Source organism: Orcinus orca, chromosome 13 (assembly GCF_937001465.1).
Source record: "Orcinus orca chromosome 13, mOrcOrc1.1, whole genome shotgun sequence".
Lineage (NCBI taxonomy): Eukaryota > Metazoa > Chordata > Mammalia > Artiodactyla > Delphinidae > Orcinus > Orcinus orca.
Window position 1 is genome coordinate 73551449 of NC_064571.1, and position 22916 is coordinate 73574364.

Here is a 22916-nt window from a genome sequence, read left to right on the forward strand (position 1 = left end):
TTTTTTTGTTGTTTTTTTTTCCCGAATTTATTTATTTATTTATTTATTTTTGGCTGCGTTGGGTCTTCGTTGCTGCGTGCGGGCTTTTCTCTAGTTGCGTCGAGCAGGGGCTACTTTTTGTTGAGGTGCACAGGCCTCTCATTGTGGTGGCTTCTCTTTGTTGTGGAACACAGGCTCTAGACGCGCGGGCTTCAGTAGTTGTGGCACGCAGGCTCAGTAGTTGTGGCTCACGGACTCTAGAGAGCAGGCTCAGTAGTTGTGGCACACGGGCTTAGTTGCTCCGTGGCATGTGGGATCTTCCTGGACCAGGGCTTGGACCCGTGTACCCTGCATTGGCAGGTGGATTCTTAACCACTGCACCACCAGGAAGTACAATTGCTTGGTGTTTATAATTTTAGCTTATAATTTAGCTTATAATTTTAGCTCTTCATGATTGGAATCTTCTAGACATTCTCCATCCTTTCCTCTAGGACTGGTGTTGTGAAGGTACCAGTGCAGATATTTTTGGCAAGTGTGTGGTCCACTCATCATGAGGCCTCAGCCGAGTTCTCTGAGAACTCCCAGTCCCACCCACCCCAACCTACCTTCTTCTGATTTTTTTCTTGCAAGGAGATACTAGGTCTTCGTGAGATTTGGGGATTAAGGCTCTTCCCTTGGGTAAAATGCTGGTAAATCTACCTTCTCCTACTAATCCGTTAAATCTAAAGTCCTTGCATGCAAGAGAGGGAGCAATCCCATCTGGTGTTCTATGCTTTTGCCCTGGGCTTTGCGTGGGTATCCTTAGGAGAGCAAAGCCGGTCTATTACAACAGGTTAGAGAACAGCCTCAGGCGGGACTGAATGAAGGCAGGGAGGCCCCCGACTGGATTTTAGAATGGCAGTCACAACTTGTTCTTCCTGAAGGAAGGGTGTTGCGTCTCTTCTCAGGCTGATGGCGTGGAGTTGCCATGTGGATTTGTCACAGTTCTCCAGGACAGCCTCTGGCACAGGAAGCAGACCAGGGGGAAGCTAACTTTTTGAAGCTTCTGGTTGCACAAGTGTAATAAGAGCACTTAAACTGAAGGAAGACCCTCAGAGTCGATGCCAGAGTGTTTGCAAGTCCCTTTCAGCTTTGACCTTTAATTGCCCTTTATTCTTGCCTTTCAGCCCTGTACATTCATTCCCTCACTGAGGAGTCCTATCCTTTATGATCACCAAGATGTGCATTCAAGTCTGTAACAGAGCCCGGACAGCTGATGGGAGAGGTGGCACAGGCCTGCACTGGGGTTTCTCATCTCGGTGGCAAGGACAGTGGCACACAGAGGCATTACATTGGCTTCCGAGTCTAGATCTATAAATATATTTATTATAACAAGAACTTAACAATAAACATATACTATGTACAATACCGTTACAGAGAACCCTGTTTTATATCATTCACAGAAATAGCCAGTTTTGCTCCAGTGTGATAACTGAGGAGAGAACAGGATTTCAGTGTCGTCTGTGTTGAGTCCCGCTGACCACTAGCACCTCCTTTGGAGGTAGACGCCCACCAACGCTGACATCGCCCTGCCCCAGGCAGTTAGACACTTGTGCTCCAGTCCTTGGGTTCACACTTGCACCCTGTTTGACATAAATACTTTAAATGACATACAATGTATGTAGTTTTGTGCTTATTACTTTTTAAAAGAATAAATAATATTAAAAACTGCATAACGAAGCTCGGTATCTTGTCCAAGTGGGAGCCACACTTGTAGTGCTAGAAGTTGATGCCCGACACTGGGACTTTGTGTCATCAAATACTGAAAGATGGAGAGCGTGTCCTGTCCTTTTCTCCTTATAAGTGGTTTTTATGATGAAATGACGGCAAGTCGACTTACCAGGTATAAAAATGGTAAATGCGTATTTGGTACCAACTTCAGCTAAACAGCACAGCAGTGGCGGCTGCCTCCTTCGTGCCCTGGAATGGAAACTGTTCACCACGTGAGGTTTGAGGGTCTGAGGACTAGAGGGAAGGCCTTTCTCTGTGAGCCACGGGGTGGCCTCCCTCCTGGCTCCCCTTGCTTGGGTTAAGATGCTACTAGAAGAATGATTCAGGCCTTGGCTGTCACAGCTCGTCTGAGAAGGCTGTCCCCATCCTGAGAGCTCTTTGTGGCAGGTGCCTTAATATATAGCTATAAATATCAAAAATAGTCTCCTGTGCTTTGTAGACATGTATTCTCCCTCCTTCCCTTCCAGCCTGGCCTGGGTCCTCAGCTTTACCTCATGGAGGGAGCTGACCTGGTGTCACGAGCCAGAACTGGTTTCCTTCAGGAACAGAGTTGTCTCTCTACGACAGTGCTTCCATGAGGCACGGCTTTTACGGGGCTGTCTGGGAGTTACTTTTTCTAAAAATAAAATGGGGGCATTCACCCCCACCCAGGAGAGATCCTCTATTCTGAACATAGAAAAATTAGAGCAAATGCCCCACTCTGGCACTACCTACAAAGAGCTTTGGGAATTCCCGCGTTATCCCTCTCGTGGCTGCCTCTTTCTCTCGGTACTTAAAAATAGCCTTTTGTTTATCAAGAAAATGCCTTGGAAATCTAAATAATTCATATGGGATAAGAGAAAGCTAGCACAATCACCTCGTCCTTCTCCAGCAAAAACATGGTAGAAAACCCTGTGAAGGGACAGACGGTTCTCCCTAGCTGTCCCCACGGCTGCCGCCGCTCCAGTCACATCTGGCTCCGCAGAGAACCTGGACTTATCTTCGCCCTCGTGGGGACCAGCAGCCTCCTAGGCCTCAGGCCCCATACATAGTATTGTCCCTTGTTTCCCCTCGGCCACTGAAATCGTAGATGGGTTAAAAACAAAAGTAGGAATCAAAGTGATAAGGACACTTTGATCTTATTTCAAGAGAGCCTGACGCCTAATACTGTCATAGGATAACTGATCTATGGTTGGTTGGGGATCAAGCTTGCCCTGCAGGAAGGAAAAACGGCTTCTCTCTCCCAGTTGAAAAATATGTGAAACTATTGCACCGGGCAGAGTGAGCGCCTCCAGTCAGAGCAAGTGCCTCTGCAGGAGCCCCAGGGCCCAGCTCACTCGCTCGGTCACGGTTCCCGCAGCTCGGAGGCTACTCCCTCATTTTCCCCAAAGGCGAGGATGATTTCCTACATTCAATGTAGACGGTATTCAAAATGTGTAGCGTAGTGAGTTCCTTGATTGTGTTGGTCGGCCTCTTATTGGTGTTGCTGAAAGTTGATCTTTGTGAGTAGCATTTGCCTCACCAGATGTGTCTGTCCACAGTCTCGGCGTGGGCTTTCTGCGGATGTCAGCCGCTTTGAATATATTTCTTTATCACGACGCAGCCGTGTCTGAACACGGGGCAGGGCATGTGGGGGAGGAGGGCCCACGTGTTGGTTGCAGGCTCATAGGCTTCCATGTTGCCCAGGGCAGGCCCCTCACTGCTAACAATGCCTCCAGTTGCATAAATCTTGCCGTCGAGTACCACAGCACTGTCAGAGAAAACGAGGAGAGACTTAGCCACTGGATTTCCACCTGGGACCTGGAGATAGATTCCCGGCACCCTGTCCTGTCGCAGGCTGCCTCTCCCCTTTTGCAAAAGTCATGGGGGGTCTTGCTGCTTTTCTTTTCCCTCTGACCTCAGCGGGGATAAGAAAAACACCTTTCCTCCAGGACCAATCAGGACGTCATGCTATATTACCCTCCAAGCTGTGGGCGACACTGATGCGTACTGGGTGTCCCAGGACCTGCCCACCTGACTCAAGTCAGCTGGGAGATGAGCAGCCTCTGTGTACAGGTGCTCGGCTCAGTTCACTGGGTCTCTGTGGAGCATCTTTTTGGTGTTGCTGGGACAGAGCCTTCCTACCACTCAAATCTAGTTGGGAACATGATGCGCCAGAATGATAGCAGACAGGATAATACGGAACTAAGTTGTAACTGAGCATCAGCCACTCGACTGGGAATTTCACCCTTGCCCAGGTGCTCAGTCAGAACTTCCTGCTGTGACTCCTTCACATGTGTGACCTGATACTGCCGCCCGCCCCTGGCTGCAAGGGCCCTTCCCTGTGCCACACTCATGGGCTTGGTCAAGCTGTCTCGGGCAGCTCTCTGCTTCTCTGCGCTTACTATCTCACTGCATCCCAGCTACCCCTTCACACGGATGCCAGATCTATGCTTCCAGCCCCGAGTTCTCTCTCATTTCCGCTAATGGCCATTTCTTCTTGGCTGTCCCCTGAAATTGAACAGAAACCCTTCCAAAGTCTACACCCATTTCTGAAAATCTGAGCCTGGACAGAACATGTGTATCTAGACGTCCTCCCAGACACTGAAGCCCCCAGCTGTCTCTCTCGCAGCTCCACGCCATCTGGGCCCCTCACACGCCTCCCCTTGTGGCATATCCTTTCCCTGCTTCTCTTGCAAGACCCAGCTTAAATATCCCCTCAGGCATCATCTCTCCGCGCCCACACTCCGGCTGTCTTGATCACTGGACAGTATTCTCAGAGTTGCCCTGCACACGGCCACCATGTAGGATATGTCACATGAAAGTAGGGCTCGAGAACTGTAGCATCTTCATACTAATAGGAACTTAGCACTCATCTAGTCCAAGGGCGTGTTTCATAGGTAGAGCTTCCCCAGAGAGGGGAAGTTACTTGCCCAAGGTCACGTAAGGTGTCAGTGGTAGACTGTAGCTTTCCTAGCTGTACCACACAAACAGCAGGCACTCGATAAATGCCTCATGCTCTTGCCACACCGAGGATTCAGGGATCACCTCTGCACAGGTACAAGATGTCTTCAGGACGGCTCTGTTATGGAAATGCTGCAAATGGGGTCTCTGTGGTTCCCATTTTTTCCCTAGTTCCTCTTAGTCCAGGAAAGGGTGGGGCTAGAAGAGCAGGGTGTGTGTCTCACTGCCCAGGGTGGTTAATTTTTCTGGGCCAGAGCGCCCCGGGAACCAGGCCACACTCCGACCTCTACCTCTCTCTTCCAGGGGGGCTGGTCTGGGTGTGTTTCTGCCCAGTCAACTGCGGGACTCCAGGGCAGCTGTGCCTTGTGCCTCACTGGGTCCAGCTCCAAAGAGCCGTCAGGATCATGTGCCATCAGGGCACTCCCCCAAAAGCCACCTGCCCCATGTAGGGTATCACACAGCTCTGGCCTGTCGTCTGTGACCGGGCAGGCGGTCCTGGGGGAAGCTGACCTCATAGCACCACCCTCACCTCTCACTGAGAGAAGGTGTGGCCTTAAGGACCTGGTGCCGGTGTCTGTAGGAAGCCATTCCTGTGCAGCTTGGAGGCAGGGTCAGGCTTTTGGAGCACTTCACACTCTGCACGAACGCCCCCCCCCCGCCCCCCCCACCCCCCTCCGCGGCTGGCGGAGGCTGGTGCTGTTCTGGGCCCAGGCACCACCTCGGTCATCGGATGGTGGTCAGTCATCATGAACCAACCCGTCCCCCTGTCCCTTCCCCGGCCCTCCTCCTCCCCGGCCCAGCCTCCTCACCTGCAGAACTGGCGAGAGTGATTCATGTTGGGACCCGCCTTAATGTTCCCTTTGTCAGGGTCATAGATGGTGGTGGCTCTGGCATAAGCCCCACCCAGGATGAAAACGAAGCCATTGAGGGTGACGGCAGGAGCGTACTTGTTGTCTGCAAGGAGAGCGGAGCAGGCAGGCAGGTCAGGGCCCTCTGCCGGGCCCCCTCCCCTCCTCCATCCCAGCAGGCCCTGCAGGGGACAGGAGCTGCAAAGACCTCCAACATCACTGGTTGGCCCGAGAACAAGGCTGGGGCCAGGAGACACCTGGCACGGACCAGCTTGCCCTTTGTCCAGGTAGTGGGAGCTTCAGCTGCACCTGAGCTGGGGCCTCCCCTCCCCTCCCACCCCCCTGGACTTGGGTGTGCAGAACCCTTGGGCTCAGCCCGCCCCCTGGGTTTGGGAATATTGACACTGACTAAAGCGATGAGGTGGGGCCACTGCCCTGCTCCTGGGCCGAGGAGACAGCTGGTTCTCACCAATCATCGGGGACTCGATGAAGCTCCACGTGTTGCTCTGTGGAACGTAAGACTGGAGGACGCCTGCAGCTCGGCCCGCCTCATTCACGCCCCCAAACACGTAGATCTTTCCTCCACACACTGTGGCTGCTGCTGAGTGCACTGCCTTGGGCAGAGGGGCCACCGCCTCCCATTGGTTGGTGATGGTGTCATACCTGTTGAGAGAGGAGAAGAAGAGCCAGAATCAGATGGGCCTCGTGCAGGGCAGGGGCCTCAAGCAAGACAGCAGACACGGGGGAGCCCCACCACCCACTTCCTGCCCTCGGTGTAGCCCGATATTCCACAGTGGAGGGCACTTGGGATGAATCACTCAAGGCCACCCAGGATCTAGCCCAAACCGGCTTCTCAGCCTCCCTCTTGAACCTCAGGGGGGCTCTTGTCTGTCTGTGGAAACCTCTCTCTGCTCCCCAGCTTCCGGGCCTCTTCAGCCCTCTCTGTGCAGCTCAGTCCTACTCCTTCATTCAGTAGCCCGGCACTGGGCATCTCCTACATACCCAGCCCATGGGCTGGAAACTGGGGAAATAGTGGCCTTGACCAAGGAGCTAGCTGGGAACAGAAGGAGAGGTAAACTGATAAGGTTTAGCATGAATTGATGTCTCATTTCAGGGAGTCCCTGAGGATGCCTCAGGGTCTCTGGCTTGGGAAACTGGACAGAGCGGGCACTACTCATGGGACAGGGAATCGAGGTTGGGAGAGTTTGGGGAGGAGGATGAGTTTGGTTTTATTCATGGGAAGTTTAAAGTATCTGTGGGTAACAAATTGGGGATGTGCAGGGGCAGTTGGTATTTAGGTCTGGATTAAATATCCAGCTATGGGATCATGGGCACATAGATGGAAACTGAAGACGAGGTAGTTCACAGGGAGCGTGTGGGGTGAGGACGGGCTGAGGACACTGGGGAGATGCCGGCCTGTATGAGGGGAGCTGAGAGGAGTCCAAGAGTGATGTGACAGAAGGCAAAGCTGCAGCACGGAGGATGTGACAGGAGGTCAGGAAGTCCCCAACAGGTCACTGGTGGTCATGTCAAGGGCATCATATGTGGAACAGGAGGTGCAGGGCTATTTTGTGTATGGAGGAGGGAGCAGAGAAGGTGGGACTTAGAAAGGACTGTAGAGCTAAGAGGGGGTATTGCTGATAAATGTTTAACAACCAGCTCTCCAGGGAAGAAAGTCCTGGTGTGTAGCATTTGCTGATTTCTGTAATGTAAATCCTCTCATCATGGCTGATTTCACGCTACCAATGGGACATCACTGAATGTGGGGTTGGGAAGAGATGCCCAGTAGTGCCCCAGGACACAGAATCTCCCCCAGTACAGATGCAGTGGACACATACAACCTCCAGAACATAGGCAGTAGTAAAATGTAGTAAAAAAATTAGACAATGATGAGTTTTGAGTATGGATTACCTTTGTTTTTAAATAATTTAATTCTAAGTTTATATGACTTAATTTTTAATAATCTCTGTAGCTAACAACTGACTTGCAGAGTTCCTGAAGATTTAACAGTGGGCTCTAATGAACCAGTATGAACCAGCTCCAGCACAGCATGGGTTTTATTTTAATTTGCAGGGGGGAGTTTTAATTGTGTTTACATGCTGATGGGAAGGAGCCCAAGTGGATAAGGAACGATGAACTATATATGAAAGAGAGGGGAGAGCTGATGATGGGTGGCTCCTGGTAGCTGGATGCAAATTGGATCCAGAGTAGACAGGGAAGTGGTGGCCATTTAGGCATGAGAGAGGAAGGCAACGATGTCATGAGCATAAGGACATATGCAGGAGTGATGGCAGGAAAAAGAGAGAGTTCTTGATTGATGGCTCCATTTTCTCTGTGAAGCAGGAGTCAAGTATTGGAGGAGTCTGTGGGGTAAGAGCCTTGAGGAGAGAGGTGAAGATGGGAGACGCACGCTCTTGAGAGTGGGAGAAACGGCTGACAAGGGAAACACAAAAAATGCCCTGCACCATGAGGATCCAGTAGAGGTTGGAGGACTTCAATACACATGAGGCCAATCTACAAGACTGTGGAATTTTCTCCACCAGCAATCAGCCCCCAGAGGGCAGGCGTGGAGATGGTAAAGGGGAGGATTGAACAGGCTTGCCCAGGTCTCTAGGATCTGTGGTGTAGGACAAAGTGGCAAAGTCAGAGGATGGAGAAGTGATGGAACATGAGTTCCAGGCAGGGCAGGGAAAACGTGAGAAGAGACACAGCGGATGGCAAGAGTAGACTTGGCATTAAGCAAATGGGCCACTGAACCGGGATCTTTGAGGTCTTTCTTAGTGGGGCAGCTGTGTTTCTCAGTTGTTCCCTGAGGGCCACCCTCACAAGCATTCACTCTGGATCTTCCATCTACGGCTCACCACGCTGTTCACTGCTCTTTCGTGGGTTCTGGACCCAAGGCGGGGCCTCCACCGTGGGCTTGCTGCACCACAACACTTGGGATTCTCCCAGCACACCTTTCCCGGGAAGCACACGGGGCCCACTTTTCCTCGTGAGCCTCCTTGAGGCATTAGTCATTGCATGGTCACAGCTCAGTGACCCAGGAAGATGGTCTCTCCTAGCTGGTGCCCCTGGCTGTGAGACGTCCAGCTCTGTGCTTGCACAGACTCAGGATTTGAGAAGAAGCTCAAGTACCTGAAAGGGGAGCAGGGGCTGATTCAATTAAGCCCCAGACGAATGATACGTGGCTAATAGGCAATGGAATAAGTGCCTTTTGGGACAGTATGAGAAGTTCAGATATCTGTTTTTTAAGCCGATGTGGCAGAGATCCAAAGAGCTGCAGAAGGAGCTGGGAGACAGTGGAAGATTATGTGGCTGTTAGTCTTCAGGCTTTCGGTATAATGGCACATTCTGCCAAACGTGAATTTCTTGTTATTCCAGGTGGCTGATTGCCAAGCCACAAGCCCTCCCGTCAGCTCAATCTGTCAGCTTCCTGCTTGAGAAGGATATGCTAATGACATGCAAATGACCCCGCGGAGTGCGGCGCTCTGCTATCATTTATCCAGTAACCACAGCTACTGCAATATATTGCTATACAGTATTAGACCCAGTTATTTATATAATGATATAATACAGGTTTGTCTATTACACTGTTGTTTTAAACTATAATTATATAATCTTGCTCTAGTCCTGCAATACAGTAAGGTAATTATAATGCACCATACATCTCATTCACTATCAATATAAGAACAATTTGTACCCTTAGTGCTTCCTGGGGAACAAAGTGTCCTCGTGTCTGTCCCCATTCCCCCGACCTTCCTGTCACCCTGAATTCTCATCATTGTCACTGTGTGGCACAGAAATTGACTTGACCAAAGGGGGTCTAGCTATGCTCCTTGGGAAGCAGTGGGCACCCCTTCCATGTACCCTCCACCCAAGAGCCTTCAGGTGTGTGTCCTGTCCATACAAGGACGGCTGACAGATCCCAGTGGACTAGGGGAGGCCTCAGGGCACCGTGTCCTGGACTGCTCCTCCATCTCCTGGGGTTCCCAGGGTGGTCTTGCCCATTCTGTGCCCCAGCTGATTTTGCAGCGGAACAAAGGCCTAGCCAGCTGCCAGGGCGAACTGCTCCTGGGCCCAACAGGAGTGGAGTTTGTTCCCCTTCTTTGTGCATTTGATCCTTGAACAAATCCCTGTATTTATCAACAAGTTTGCAAAATGAGTAATCAGCATCTTAGGAGATTAAAAATAGCTGATAAGAGCAAGACAGGATGACAGATCCAGCTCAGTTTACTCCTACATAGAAAATGTCTCATTTTCGTGTGTTTATAGTGGATCACAAACGAGTGGAACCTGGTGCTTCTGGAAAGCTTGGAGAGTGATGGGTGTGCAGTGGGTCCCACAGAAGGCTGTCAGCGTCAGGGCTGAACCAGGTTCAACAGCAGTATTAATATCTTCATAATCACACGGGGATTCCCCATTATCTTCAAATCAATATGACAATTAAACGTTGTTACTGAGCCATCTCTGAGCTCCACTTGGGGGAGTTAAAAGCCCACAGTGAAAATCCAGAGCCTGTCTCACTCTGAAACCACCTTTGCCGTAACATTTATCAAGTGTCCAATTAGCCATCGAGGGAAGAATACAAACGGAGGGGTTTGTGCGGCTGTACAGGCGAGAAGCTATCACACGGGAAGCTGATAATGGGGGCCAGGGTGGGGGGGCCAGGGTGCGGGAAGAACGTGGGAAAAGGGCTCCGGTGACCTTAGCCGTGACCCCCTGGGTTGGAATTTGGGGCCAGTTCAGCCTAACTTGTCACTCTCTGGGGCACTAGATTCTCCAAAAGCAGGACTGCCCTGCAGTTTCCCCCATCCTGCTGCTGACTCACAAAGCTATCTGAGCTCGTTCTGCAGTTTCTCTCCAAGGTGTCCGTTCTCTGCATGATCCATTTCCCCGTCTCAAAGGAAAAGACTGTTTCCACCCAGAGAAGCGCCGGCCTCCAGCCTATTCCCCTCCAGCCTATTCCCCTCCTGCCTGCACAGGATCCCTCCGCCAGGTGCGGCCAGCTTCAAAGGGCCGAGGTGAGGAAGCCAGCCTGGAGCTTCCAGCAGAGGGCAGGCTTTATACACATGACTTACATTCTCTTCTAGAGAATTCTAGAGGGTTGGCCAGGCCTGTGTGCAGCGACCCTTCTCTGCGTTACATGCAGATTTCCTTGGAGGTGTGGGAGGCAGGGAGGAAGGGAGCTCCCCCGTGTGTCACCTCCACTTGGCAGGAACACGAAGGCACAGCCACTGGTGCGGTGCACATTTGGACCATTGGTTCCAGCTTAGCCCTACATCCCAGCCAGTCTCTGGGCTGCTACTTCCGGTCCCAGTAAGTTCCCTAACTGCCTGGTCAGGGCATCCAAGCCCATCCTGCGTTTTTGCACCATTGGCTCTCATGCCTCCAGCTTGTCAGGCCCCCTGAATGGGACAAGAGTGTCCCGTCTCGGTGGCTGGGCAGTTGTTACCCTTCTTGCTTCTACTCCACCATCAGGACTTCCCTGGTGGCGCAGTGGTTAAGAATCCGCCTGCCAATGCAGGGGACCACAGGTTCGATCCCTGGCTTGAGAAGATCCCACATGCCGCGGAGCAACTAAGCCCACGCACCACAACTACTGAGCCTGCACTCTAGAGCCCACGAGCCACAACTACTGAGCCCATGAGCCACAGCTACTGAAGCCCCCGTGCCTAGAGCTTGTGCTCCACAACAAAAGAAGCCACCGCAATGAGAAGCCCGCGCGCCGCAACAAAGAGTAGCCCACGCTCGCCTCAACTAGAGAAAGCCTGCGCACAGCAACGAAGACCCAACACAGCCATAAATAAACAGATAAATAAATAAAAGTCCAGTCTCCAGTGGGTCTTAATTGGGTGGGGTTTGGGGAGGAGGAGTGATGTGCTTTTAGCTCTCAGGGGATGTCAGAGGATGCCCCTGTCGTGACTGTGACCTCCTTACCTCTCCACGTGGTCCACATTGCCTGCCACGCCAAGTCCCCCGAGGGTGTAGATCTTCCCATCATAGACAAGGCTATTGTGCCGACAGCGGGGGACCGTCATCCTGGAGACGAGGTTCCAGTTATCGAGCAGGGACATGTAGCACCAGACATCGGCCAGCGTCACCCCTGATTCCATCCCACCTGTGGGCAGTATGGGAGGTCCAGAGAGTGGGCAGGGAGTGAGGAAGGGTCTCAGGCTGGGCAGGCGCAGCCCTGGGGGCAGGAGGAGAAGGCTTCCCCTGCAAAGTAGACACTTGTGGCCTTGGCCTTCCTTAACCCTGCTGTGGGGAGAGGCCCCCTGGGGAAGTCTGTGCCCGGTCCCCAGCCCAGCCCTGAGGGGCCTCACCTGAAAGGTAGATGTTGTCCCCGGCACTCACTACGCTGAAGAACTCGCGGTCATAGAAAGGCAGTGAGGCCAGGGGGTACCACTTGTTGTTCTGCGGGTTCCAGCAGGTGACAGCCACCAGCGAGCGCTGGGTCATCCCCACCATCTGACGGCCCCCAACCAAAACGATGACCTCGGCCACACCTGCAGGGACACGGATGGGCACCCTTGGGATAGCCTGACACTGTGTCAGCAACTGTGCCTGGTGCCTCCTTGGGGGACCACCCAGAGTTGGGCTGACGGCGTGGCGCCTGCCTTTGGGGGCTCGGGGCATATCCCGCCATACCTGCTGAGAGGCGGGGCCGCGTTCGGGGCGTCTGCATCTCCTGGCGGGCGTGTGGCAGCATGTGGTAGCGTTTGGCCTCGTTGACCAGGTCCCGACATGCTTCCGATGACTTGATCAGCTCCTCGTTGTCAACCACATTGAGCAGGTAGCTGGGGTGGATGAAGGGGAGGCGGACCACGGCCAGGAGCTCCGCCGAGTACTGCGGGGTCAAGGGGGCATGGGGTCTTCTTAGATCATAAGGTGGCATCACCTCTTGTGAGGTGTGTGGGGAAGGAAGAAGTGAGAGGTGTGGGACTGGGCAAAAGGGGTAATTCGAGTGTGCCTTTGGCTTGGGAGTGTCGACACTGCTCACCCCGGCCTAGGCAGAGCTGACGGGCGCTCCCGGCAGCAGGAGGTGAGGAGGGAAGGAAGGGGGAGGTCTGGCGTGCTGTGGCTGACCCTGGGGTGGGCCATCCATCAGTCTCTTGAGCACCTTCTCCCTGCCTCCACCCAGGTCACGGGCCTCTGCTTCACACCAGGCTGCCGGGGACTGAAATGAGGATCCTGATCCTTGACGAGGTGGGGCAGGAGCTCAGGAAGGGGTGGGAGGGCCCAGGACAGCTGACGGTGGTGGGAGGGCCCAGGACAGCTGACGGTGATCATCGCGCTTGCAAGTCAGAACCGTCAGAACCTGTGCCTCCCCATCGCCGGCAAGCCCCTTTCGTGGCACGCACTGGACTCCCTCACCTGCATCAAAGGCTTTTCATGGACTGATGTGAATCTCCCTCTTGTCTGGCAAACTCTTTGCTCATCACTGTATTTTAGTTTCATCCAACAACTAATCGGTGACCACTCTTTGCCGTGCATTGAGTGTGCTATTGGGGGTGCAAAGACCAATAAGACGTGGTCCCTGACCTCCAGGTATACAGAGTTTAAGGGTGGGGAAGGGATCCATCACATAAAAGGACTCTTCCCACAGCAAGAGTCTAGATAGGGGTTGTGGGAGTGCAGGAGAGGAGGCTCCCCAGAGTGGGTACCATCTGAGCTGGGTGTGGAAGGATTGCCAACTTTTCCAGGCCTAAGGCGGACTGGGGGTGGGGGAGGGGGAGGGATTCAAAGCACACACAGAGGCATCGGAGTGTGAAAGAGAGTGTTGCATTTGGGGGACTCTATGGAGTTGGATGCAGGAGGCTTCTGCTGGGCGTTGGGCAGCAGACAGGGGGAAATGAGACTGGAGAGGTCAGCTAGGCACTGGCCTCCGCTGACCTCCTGCCTTGTCTGCCAAGGGCTGTGTAGTGTTTCCTGCAGAGTGGATGGGAGCACTCACGAAGGGTTTTACTTTATTTATTTTTATTTTTTAAAGTTTTATTAAAAATTTTCTGGGGAGCCGTGCCACGTGGCATGTGGGATCTTAGGTCTTGGACCGGGGATCGAACCCGTGCCCTCTGCCGTGAAAGCACTGAGTCTTAACTGCTGGACTGCCAGGGAAGTCCCTCATGAGGGGCTTTAAACAGAGAAATTACAGGACCAAACATGCTCCTAGGAAGACCACGAGGCTGCAGGGTGGGAATGAATTTGGAAGGAGGAGACTGAAGGCGGGGAAACCTCTCAGGAGACGACTGCAGTCATCCTGGTGAGATGAGGGGCCTTGAATGGGGAGAGAGAGAAGCTGGCTCTCGTAAGAGGAGGCACAAGTGGCAGTGGTGTGTGGCCAAGTGGAGGTGGAAGGTGTGGGAGGACTCTCAACTTCTGCCATGGGTAATGGGCAGAACTGGAATAAGGAACACAACAAGATGTGTAGGTCTGGGGGTTTATGAATTAGAGGGGCTTGGGGGACATGGGCTGGAGGTGTCCAGTAGACAATCAAAGGCAGAGGTCTGGGCTGGAGACAGATTTGGGCATTGTGGTAGACGGTGGTGGTCATTACTACAGCCACCCAACCTGACTTCCTTCCTCTGAAAATGAATCTTGCCCCGACCCCGCCTGATCAGTCAGAGGACCGCCTTCTCCTGGGCCCAGTGGCTGGGGCAGGGGTGGAGAGCCATGTCTGCGTCCCGTATCCACCCAAGGCTGTGAATGCCCCCGCCCGCCCCATCCCTCCCTCCCTCATGCCTCTTCTTGTTCCGCACGCAACGAAGTAGCCCCTGTCACGTGTCACTCAGCTGCCTCAGCTCGTTCTGGGCTTCCGCCTCCCTGACTCTGTCCTCCCATTTGCTGCTCTCTGGGGGGCCTCTGAGCTCTCCTGAGAGCTACCTGTGTGTCTGCACTAACGGCCGGGGGCTCCTCACACGTTAGAACCAAGGTAATTCCGTTCTAAGCAAGGCCGTCGGTCGGAGATCCTTCCGGGCTGTGCTCGATTTCCTGTAACTCAGGGGCCCTCCTGCGGACCCTGCTCTCTTTTCCTTCCGCCCTGGGCTCCGGCTCTGATTTCTTCAGCTGTCCCCCCTGAGGGACTCGCCCTCCCTCCCATCAGGTGGGCCGTGGTTTCTGCTTGGTCCAGGTGCTCTCCACCCTCTCAACAGCCCGAGCGTGGGTGGGGCTCCTGCTGCTGGGTCCGAGCTCACGGGAGCCCAGGGCACCCTGGCTCAGGCACACACTTCTCTCCCTGCAGGGTCCTGGTGCTGCGCACCTGGCCCTGCGGCCTCTCGGTTGGCTTGGGTCTCCTTCAGGTGTAATGCCAGCCCTAGAGAACCCTCTAGTGCCTGATTTCTCATCTCTCATCCCCCTTCACCGCTCTGCACCCATGGGAGCTGGTCCAGGCTCCCTACCCGGGCCTGCTGGCTCTCAGATGCTCCCACTGCTGGTCAGACCAGGCAGCCCTGCCTCCTCTAATTTCCTGGCCCCTTGCTCCAGACACCATCCCTGTACTGTGAGGGAGAAGGGGCAAGCCGGGTGGGGGTGGGGCAGGCCCTACCTGCGCACGGGACACGGGGTCTTTCTTGATCCACTTGATGACGGTCTCGTACACTAGCTCCTCGGCCTTGGTGTTGAGGCTGTCATTGGCGATGTAAGCAATGAAGTCATCCTTGGAGATGTTTAGGATCTCCTCCTGGGTCGCCACCTCGGGGAAGATCTGCAGCGCAAAGGCCTTGGCCATGTGGTAGAGCTCGCTGCACTGCATGGCCTCGGCCATGGCCAGCACCCCCAGGCAGTTGCTAGCCGTCAGCTGCTTCTCTGGGGGCAAGAGCACAGGACGGGACCACTGACTGCAGGGCCCTGGAAGGGGTCACCACCTGTCCCCATCACCTGTCACTCTGGATCCCTCTCTGAGCTCATGTCTTTGTGACCCGCCTTCAGCATTCAGAGTTCCCACAAGCCCATTTCCTGTGTTCCTGGATCTTCAGATCCATTTTCTGGCTTTTTCTCTGCCCTGTCTCATGCTGACTTCCCCGGGGCCTCCCTCTGCTGCTGCAGGTCCCGGCAGAAGGGCCGAGACTGAGGTATGGAGTGTCAGTGCCGGGCTCGGACCTTTTTCAGTGCCTGTGAGTGGAAGAGGCCTGGACTTGGGGGGTCACACTGAGGCTTATGGTGTCTGCCATAATTGTGACAGGCACGTCTGGGGTCACAGTCTTCTACTTTAGAGTCATGGTAGCAGTAACACCCCTTATAAGCCCACCCACCACCTCCCATGGGTCTCGGCCTCACCCAACCTGACCTCCAGACCTGGGGTCAGTCTGGCCAGAGCTCCTGAGATCCGACTAATGGTTATTCTAGTCTAGACGTGTCTGGGTCCCAGGAGGCCCATCACTTTTGTGGGCCCAACTCAGGAGCTGTGGTTCCTGACTCTTCTAGATGGCTCATCCCCCCAAGGTCACGTCTCAGGCCCCTGGCCATCCCCACCTGGCCTGTTCCCATCCCTGCCTCTCTCACTCCACACTCAGGCCGGTTCTGGTGACTCCTGTCTCTGCCCCTCCCTCTCCCTGCTCTCACCGAACTGGGCAGCTCCAAACTGTAAAGTGAGTGTGTTCTCTGGGTTGGGTCTAATAGAAGCAAGTTTGCTCAGTGTTTAGAGAGCAGGGCTGTGAGGCCAGGGCACAGGCTCCCCACGAACAGACCATTCACACAGGCTTCTCGGTCCATTTGTCCTCACAAGGCTGCCCGGGGTCCCGGTGTGGCCTTGCTGGCCCTCAGAGGAGCAATGCAGAGAACATCTCTGTCTGCCAGTGAGCGGAGGCCTTTGTGCACAGTTACCCGAATTATCACCTTAAAACTGCTGTGGAATCCAGCTACACCCTGAGGCGGTCTGGCTGAGCACGCACAGCCCTCTCCTCTCAGTCCTTGCTGGTTTTGAACTGTTTGCACATCAGCACTGTTCCCTGCGGCTCACCGAGAAAGGACACGCAGACTTTGCAGAAGGTGTGGAACTGGAACTTGCTGGCTGCCTCTAGCAGGGTCTTGGCGTTGGCCGAGTCGATGACCAGGGAGCCCGTGTAGACAAACTCCAGCAGCAGCTCAAGGACGTCGGCCTGCAGGTTGGACAGGACGAGCTCCAGCTTCTCCCGGCCGCACTGGCTGCCGTCTTGCACCGACCTAGGCACAGAGACCAGGGTGTCCTTACCTGCCGCCCTGCGGCCACGGCGCCGCCTCCTCACAGGGCTAGGTCTCCCTGCACACCTCGGTCACGCCCTTCCTTTTAGGACTCAAGGGACACAGCAATGACACACCTGAACCTAGCGACCTTACACGGGATCTGAAAGAGAAGAGTCTGACCAGAGACGCCCAGAAGAACAGAAAACCCTGCTTATCACTACTCGGCATGTCCATGCAAAAAAAGATGCAAATCAAAAAGCATGAGCTGTGGATGGGGACGAGGACCAAGACTGGCCTCAAAGGGAAACAATACGGTTCGGCTCCACTGCTGGCCCCGGCGTCTCCGCCAAACAAAACGTGGCCGGCAGGTCCCGGGCCGCGGGGCCCGTCTGCCTCCAGTGGGAGGATCTCCAGCGTGACTGAGGCTCCCAAACGCCTGCGATCGCAGCCAATCCCTTGATTGCCCTGAAGACTGAGGGCCCCAAGCCGTCCCGGAACCCTGACTCCAACCCCACCTCTTTCCAAAAACATATTGTTTCCTTTTAGGCATGGAAAGGAAGCCCTTCATGACATTGCTTGGAAACCGAGGACGAGACGAGATAGACGGACAGAATGGTTAGAGCCAGGAGGAGGGGAGGGAGAACAACCAAGGACTTCCGCCACAGACAGCCAGCAGCCATGACCTAGGACCTGGCCCGGGGCGGGGCCTCCTGCCACATGGAACACGGGGTCAGAGGTCAGAGTGGCCTGCGTGTAGAGTGTGCATCGGGCTTGTGAACTGGGGGGAGCAGGGGAGGGACACAGATATATAAATATGTTTATATCTGGTGTCTACAGAAATACAAAACCATTGCAAAGGCTCCTAAGGCCTGGCAGCCGCACCCTAAAGCTGGACCTGGAAGGAAACAGATAAGATGAAGCAAAAATAACACCAATCGAGAAGTGACCAAGAGGAGAAACACCCAGAGAGTTAGGAGGGAGGCAGGGTTCTCAGAGGCCATCGGCTTGGCATGCGGTCTCGGCCGCTCTGACCTGTCCTGCTACCCGCACTGAGCCTGGTCCTGCCCGGGGGGGCTGGGTTCAGCCACGTGCTGGGAAATGACCTCTGCGTTCCTGGCCCTGACTCCCCACCCTGTCCTGAGGAGGCCAGGGGCCGAGACTCTTGTGACTGGTCCCTTGGGTGCACCTGTGGCCGGCAGTGGGGGTGTGCAGGTGTCTGGGGGGTGAACAGGCTGGCCCCAGAGAGAGGCCGACTCCCGTGTAAGCAGGGAGTTAGGGGACCTGGGTGCCCCAGCTCTGCCACCGACAGGCGGGCAGCCTTGGTCTCTCTGGCCCTCAGGCTCCTTATCTGCAAAACAGAGGACTGAACTGGATGAGGTCCAAAGTCCCATAGAGTTCAAGTGACGAGGCTGGAAGATACCTTCCCGGGAGACTCTGCTCTACACGACAGAACCTGAAATGCCACCATTTGAGCAACATTCTCTCCGGTTAGGCACTGGCCTCCCATGGCCTTTACAATACAAATATGACCTGGCAGGGAACAGGTGAAGCGGTGAGCCTGCGTCCAGGCCCCCCTCCCAGGGGTGCCACTCTGCACCTCCACGTAGGATGGCTCATCTGACCAGGGCCCTGAAGGCTTCATTCTGCCTTGAGCCCTGGGCAGGGCCAGAAAGCTGAGCGGAAAGGTGCAGGCTAAACAGAGGGTCTGAGCAGAGCCCCTTCTCAAACCCATAGATGTACACAGTGTGTGTGAGTTTTAAAGTGTCTTAACACACCTAGTGTTCTCCTGTTAGGATGGAGTCCCATGCTTGGGTGACTTTGTTAAGTATAAAAATGGTTTATTATGTGATCACTTGAAACCACAGACATTCTCCACACCCCAGGCCTCCGGGGCCATCTGGTCAACCTCATACTCTACTCTGCCTTCCTTCCGACCTGCCATTCTCTGGCCTCCACACCCTCACCCCCACGCCCTTCATGCTCTGCAGAGGTCACGTTGGGCCACAGCCAGGGCAGGGCTGATGAGGCCAAAGTAAGGCTGCTCCCCTTCTCCCAAGGCTCACAGCCACTGCCGCCTCCCCCTCTGGCCAGCCCTCCAGTCTCCCCACGAGTCCTCAGCACAAAATCAGTGAAGAGCTGAGGTGGGACTTTAGGATATGCACACACACGTGCACACGCACGCACTGAAATGCATGTGACATGTGACCCCGAGAACCAAGGAACAACCCTGTGAGGACGGGTGTTGGGTAGATGGAAGGCCAGCGGAGCCCCTGGCCCTGAGTTATAGTCTGATGGGACCTCCATGGCTGCACTTGTGGGGAGATGTTGTCTTGCCCAGAATCTGAGCCAGGGAGAGGGTCCTGGGGACAAGGTGATGCTCGCATGGCTAGGAGCCAAGGGGTTGCTTGGGGAGGCTCATGGGATGTCAACCATTGCAGGTTCTGTCCAGGGTTGAAGAGGACCGCTGTTCCTGTGATGCTCAGCTGAGGCTCTGCCCCTCCAGACCCCCCACTTCCCATGGGGGCAACCTGTGGAGAGGAGGGGGCCACTGGGCAACCTGTGGGGAGTGGCCCCTGGGGCCAGATGCCAGACACTGTGAGCTGACTGGCCATTCCTCTCGGAGTGAGGAACTCTTGGGGACGGGATGGAGACTTTGTCACATGACTGAGTTCAAGATCTGGAGGAAGAGAGGCCCCCGACAGTGAGGCCTCGTGCAGCTCCCCTGCACAGGCATGTTTATGGTCCACACAGGCATTCTTGTGTGGCTGGACAGCTGTGGGGGCAGAGGTAGGCCAGTGGCCACTCTCCAACCCTGACCATCAGACTGTCTTGGGACGGGACCTCTGTGCTCCTTAGACCTCTTCCCTCTGAGCAAGGACCCCCTGGGAGGTATCGCCCTTGATGGGTGGCCCTGGTCACCAGTGGGGAGTTGTGTCCTCCCCAGATAACCATTCCGTCCCTCTCCTGAGCTGGCTCTGGGGGTCTGAGCATCCCATTTCTCTCAGCCCCATGGAGTATCTGGGGAGCTGCTGGGCAATCGGGGTCATGATATGACCTTGGAGAAGGGGGAGCAGGGCAGGATCGGGCAGCCTTAGCCTTATCAGGGTGGGGCTATGGACCCGACAATTGGGGGTCGGAGCATGGGAGTGAGGGTCAGGCTGGAGCTGCCCAGTCCACACAGGGCCTCCAGGTTCTATCAGAAAACTAAAACTTCCTGGGGTCACCTTCTCCCAAGATGGGGTGTGTCTCTAAGGTGTGGGACACAGCCTCTGCTTGGCAGGCCTAAGTCTGTGGATGTGCTGGGAATGCCTCAGCCCCAATATCAGGATGTTTGCGACCCTACCATTAACAATTCACTCACGTGGGATAAGAACTGCCTTCTCCAGAATTCAGGACAGAGTGCCCCATCTACCCCTCACACACCTCAGTGATCAGATGCTTTCATTTTGCAAGATGGACCTGGAACTGTTGGGGCAGTGGTGGGTGGGGACAGTCACGGAGCAGGGATGAACGTGGATGGTACCCTGCTCTGCTCAGGAGGGTGACCTCACCCTCCTGACATGTTGCCCACCCTGCCCCACGGAGAGGCACTCAAGTGTGTCATCAGCTCCAGGGCACAAACACAAGCACACACCAGACTCATTGGCTCTGAGGACTTTCCTGGCAATAAGTCTGGCTCATGTCATTCTGCCAGCATTAGGGATGTGTGACTATCTGCTCTTCTAGTCACACTGCTCTGTTCTCCCAGAAAAGGGGGCAGACTGCCACCCACAAATGCCCAGCGTCTCAGGGCAGGAGGGCAAAGGCATACGGCTTGACTACTGCGTTAACGTCTGTTGGGCTCCCCTACATCCCGGGTCTGTGCCACTCAATTAGAGAGATCCTTTTAGCTTCCTCTGGAGAGGGAGCTGGAGCGAGAAGCCCAGAGTCTACACATGGGGCTTGTGAAAATCAACCTGCACAAAATCAGTTTGTCCATCTGTTTTCATTTACTATGAAAAGAGGATATAGTTCAAACACGTCGGTGGCTCCCACAGGCTTAGCGAGATGAGGGTTTCCGCTGGAAGGTAGAACGCCAGGTCTCTGTCCCATCTGGTGGGACCAGGGGGCAGTGCTCCTCTGGGGCTGAACATTTCCTCCCACACTCTCGGAAGGGAGGGCAGTGTCCCTGCTGTCTCTAAAGAACAGTCCCGTCCCCTCTGATGGGGCCTGCAGCCCACCCAGCCAGTGAGGGCAGCCAGTGCCCCTGGTGGCACCAAGCATCCCCCAGAGCTCCTTGGCTCCTGGGGGACAAGTGAAGGGACTTCTCCTCTATGATCCCAAAGAGAAAGTCCAGGGCAGACCTAGGTCCTGCTTGCTGGGGTTGAGAAGTGACTCTTATGACTTGGGGGCTGTATCCCCAGGACCCCACTAGGTCTAGTCTGCTCAAACCTATCCTCCTTCTTTCCTGAAACCTGGAAGGAGGCTCAGCCCACAGCCTTCTCCTCCACTCAGTCCTCCTGGGGTTCCCCCTCCAGCCGGGCTGCAGGTGAGGCCTGGTTGTTACGCAGCACTAGCCTTCACATTATCCAAAGACAGAGTTGCAGCTCCTTTTCCTGCCGGGTTTTCACCTGGTTCATAGGGACTCAGATGGGGCAACAGATGGATGATGGGGCAGCCCAGTTGTCTCGGCCTGGGCTTTGCTTTGAGCTTCCCCATGGCCTCGTGCGCTCTTCTCCTGGCCTCTTCGAGCCCCTTCCAGCCCTCACTCCAGGGGACCCGGCCCCTCCTGGGTGTGAGGGAGAGGTCCTGCCACTTAGGTACCTGTCTCGGGGGGGGATTGTGTCTTCTCTTGGGCAGATCCTGTGGCCAGTTTACAAGTGTTTCTAATAGATACACACGCGTGCACGAGTACACACACACACTCTGCGTCCCTTTTCCTTGCATATCCGTCTACACTGTCAACACTGAGATTTTATTTCCCTTCCTTACAAATTGTGCACAAACAAAAAGTGCAGTTTTGTTCTTCCCTGGGCTAGCAAATGGATGATAGTAAGAGCATGAGCTTTGGAGTCAGACCTCAGTTCAAATCCCAGATCTACTGTTTACCTAAAATTCTCTTGCCTCCATCCCTTTACCTGTAGAATGGGGGTACTAATGGCACCTGCCCCTCAGGGTCAGTGGGAGGGTTTGCAGGATGACGTTAGACATCTCAGCAAGGCTCCCTGTGGGCTGGATCTTGCCCTTGTCAGAGGAAGAAGACTAGAGTTTGAAACTAAATAAGGGAAGACGAAGGGCAAGAAGCTGTTGCAGCCTCGGCAAAAGCATGAGCTCAGGTGAAGGAGGAACAGGTGGACACATTGGGCGTCGGCCCGGAGCCTGGAGAATGGGGCTCTGGGCAGGAAGTCTGCACGGCCACAGGGCTGGTGGGGTGGGGGGGCTGATGGGGGGCTGATGGGCCGAAGGGGAATCAGAGGCTGGTCCAGAGGGCACTCCGAGACCCGGCTCTCCCACTCACGGTCCAAGTGTCACCTTTATGAATTGCAAGTCTGACCATGACACCCCAGGCTTAAAACAGAGCCCCATGACCCGGCTCCCTCCTCCCACACCGCCTCATTCCCTTCGTCTTCACCTCGCACTTGGCGTTGCAGGGACACCAGGTCACTCGCGCTGCCTTCACCCCCTGCTGTCCCGAGGCCCTGCCCTCACCTGCCTGGCCAATTCCCCTCTGGGTTCAAAACCCAAGCCAGATGCCACCTCTTCCCAGAGACTGTGCCCGAATGCCCCTCCCCCTGTGGAGTCAGGCACTCGGCCTGGGAGCTCCAAACCTCCACTGCTACCCTCATCCTGCTCTCCCAGCCACACTGCTTTACACTTTCTCCCCCCCAAGACCGTGGGCCCCCTGAGGGCAGAGACCCACCCCATCCAGTGATTCTCACAAGACCTGTACCTGGGAGGGGCTCCAGGTGAGGGCATCCACACTGGGGCTGGGGCTGGGGCTGGGACAGGGTCCTCAATGGGGCCAAAGCGGTGAATGTATCACCCGCCCCAGGCTAGAGGTGGGAGGGAGTCCAGTCCGAGCCTCGAGGCCTAGGGGTTCCAGGATGGCAGAGGTTGGGCCCCCCACCTCTGACGGTGCTCATCTAGGCCCTCACGAAGGTAAGGACCAGCGTGTCATGTCCCACAGATCGTCCCCACACCCTCTGCTTGTGTTAGTGCAGCTGCGTGAGAGGGAAGACCCTGCCTGGGGTTCGGCGGGCA

The 22916-nt window shown here is 55.0% G+C and overlaps 1 protein-coding gene across 1 annotated transcript in view; it reads right to left on the minus strand.

Annotated features, from left to right (window-relative positions):
* The window catches only part of KLHL29 (kelch like family member 29), a 311517-nt gene continuing 288601 nt past the window's right edge, over positions 1-22916 (minus strand). Inside the window, exons 7-14 of the mRNA XM_004268078.4 lie at positions 16474-16676; positions 15061-15320; positions 12168-12366; positions 11843-12025; positions 11457-11637; positions 5989-6182; positions 5481-5625; positions 1-3478 (exon numbers count right to left, since the gene is read on the minus strand). Coding sequence (XP_004268126.1) covers positions 3295-3478; positions 5481-5625; positions 5989-6182; positions 11457-11637; positions 11843-12025; positions 12168-12366; positions 15061-15320; positions 16474-16676 — 1549 coding nt within the window. The 3' untranslated portion in view covers positions 1-3294. The remainder of the gene's footprint in view (positions 3479-5480; positions 5626-5988; positions 6183-11456; positions 11638-11842; positions 12026-12167; positions 12367-15060; positions 15321-16473; positions 16677-22916) is intronic.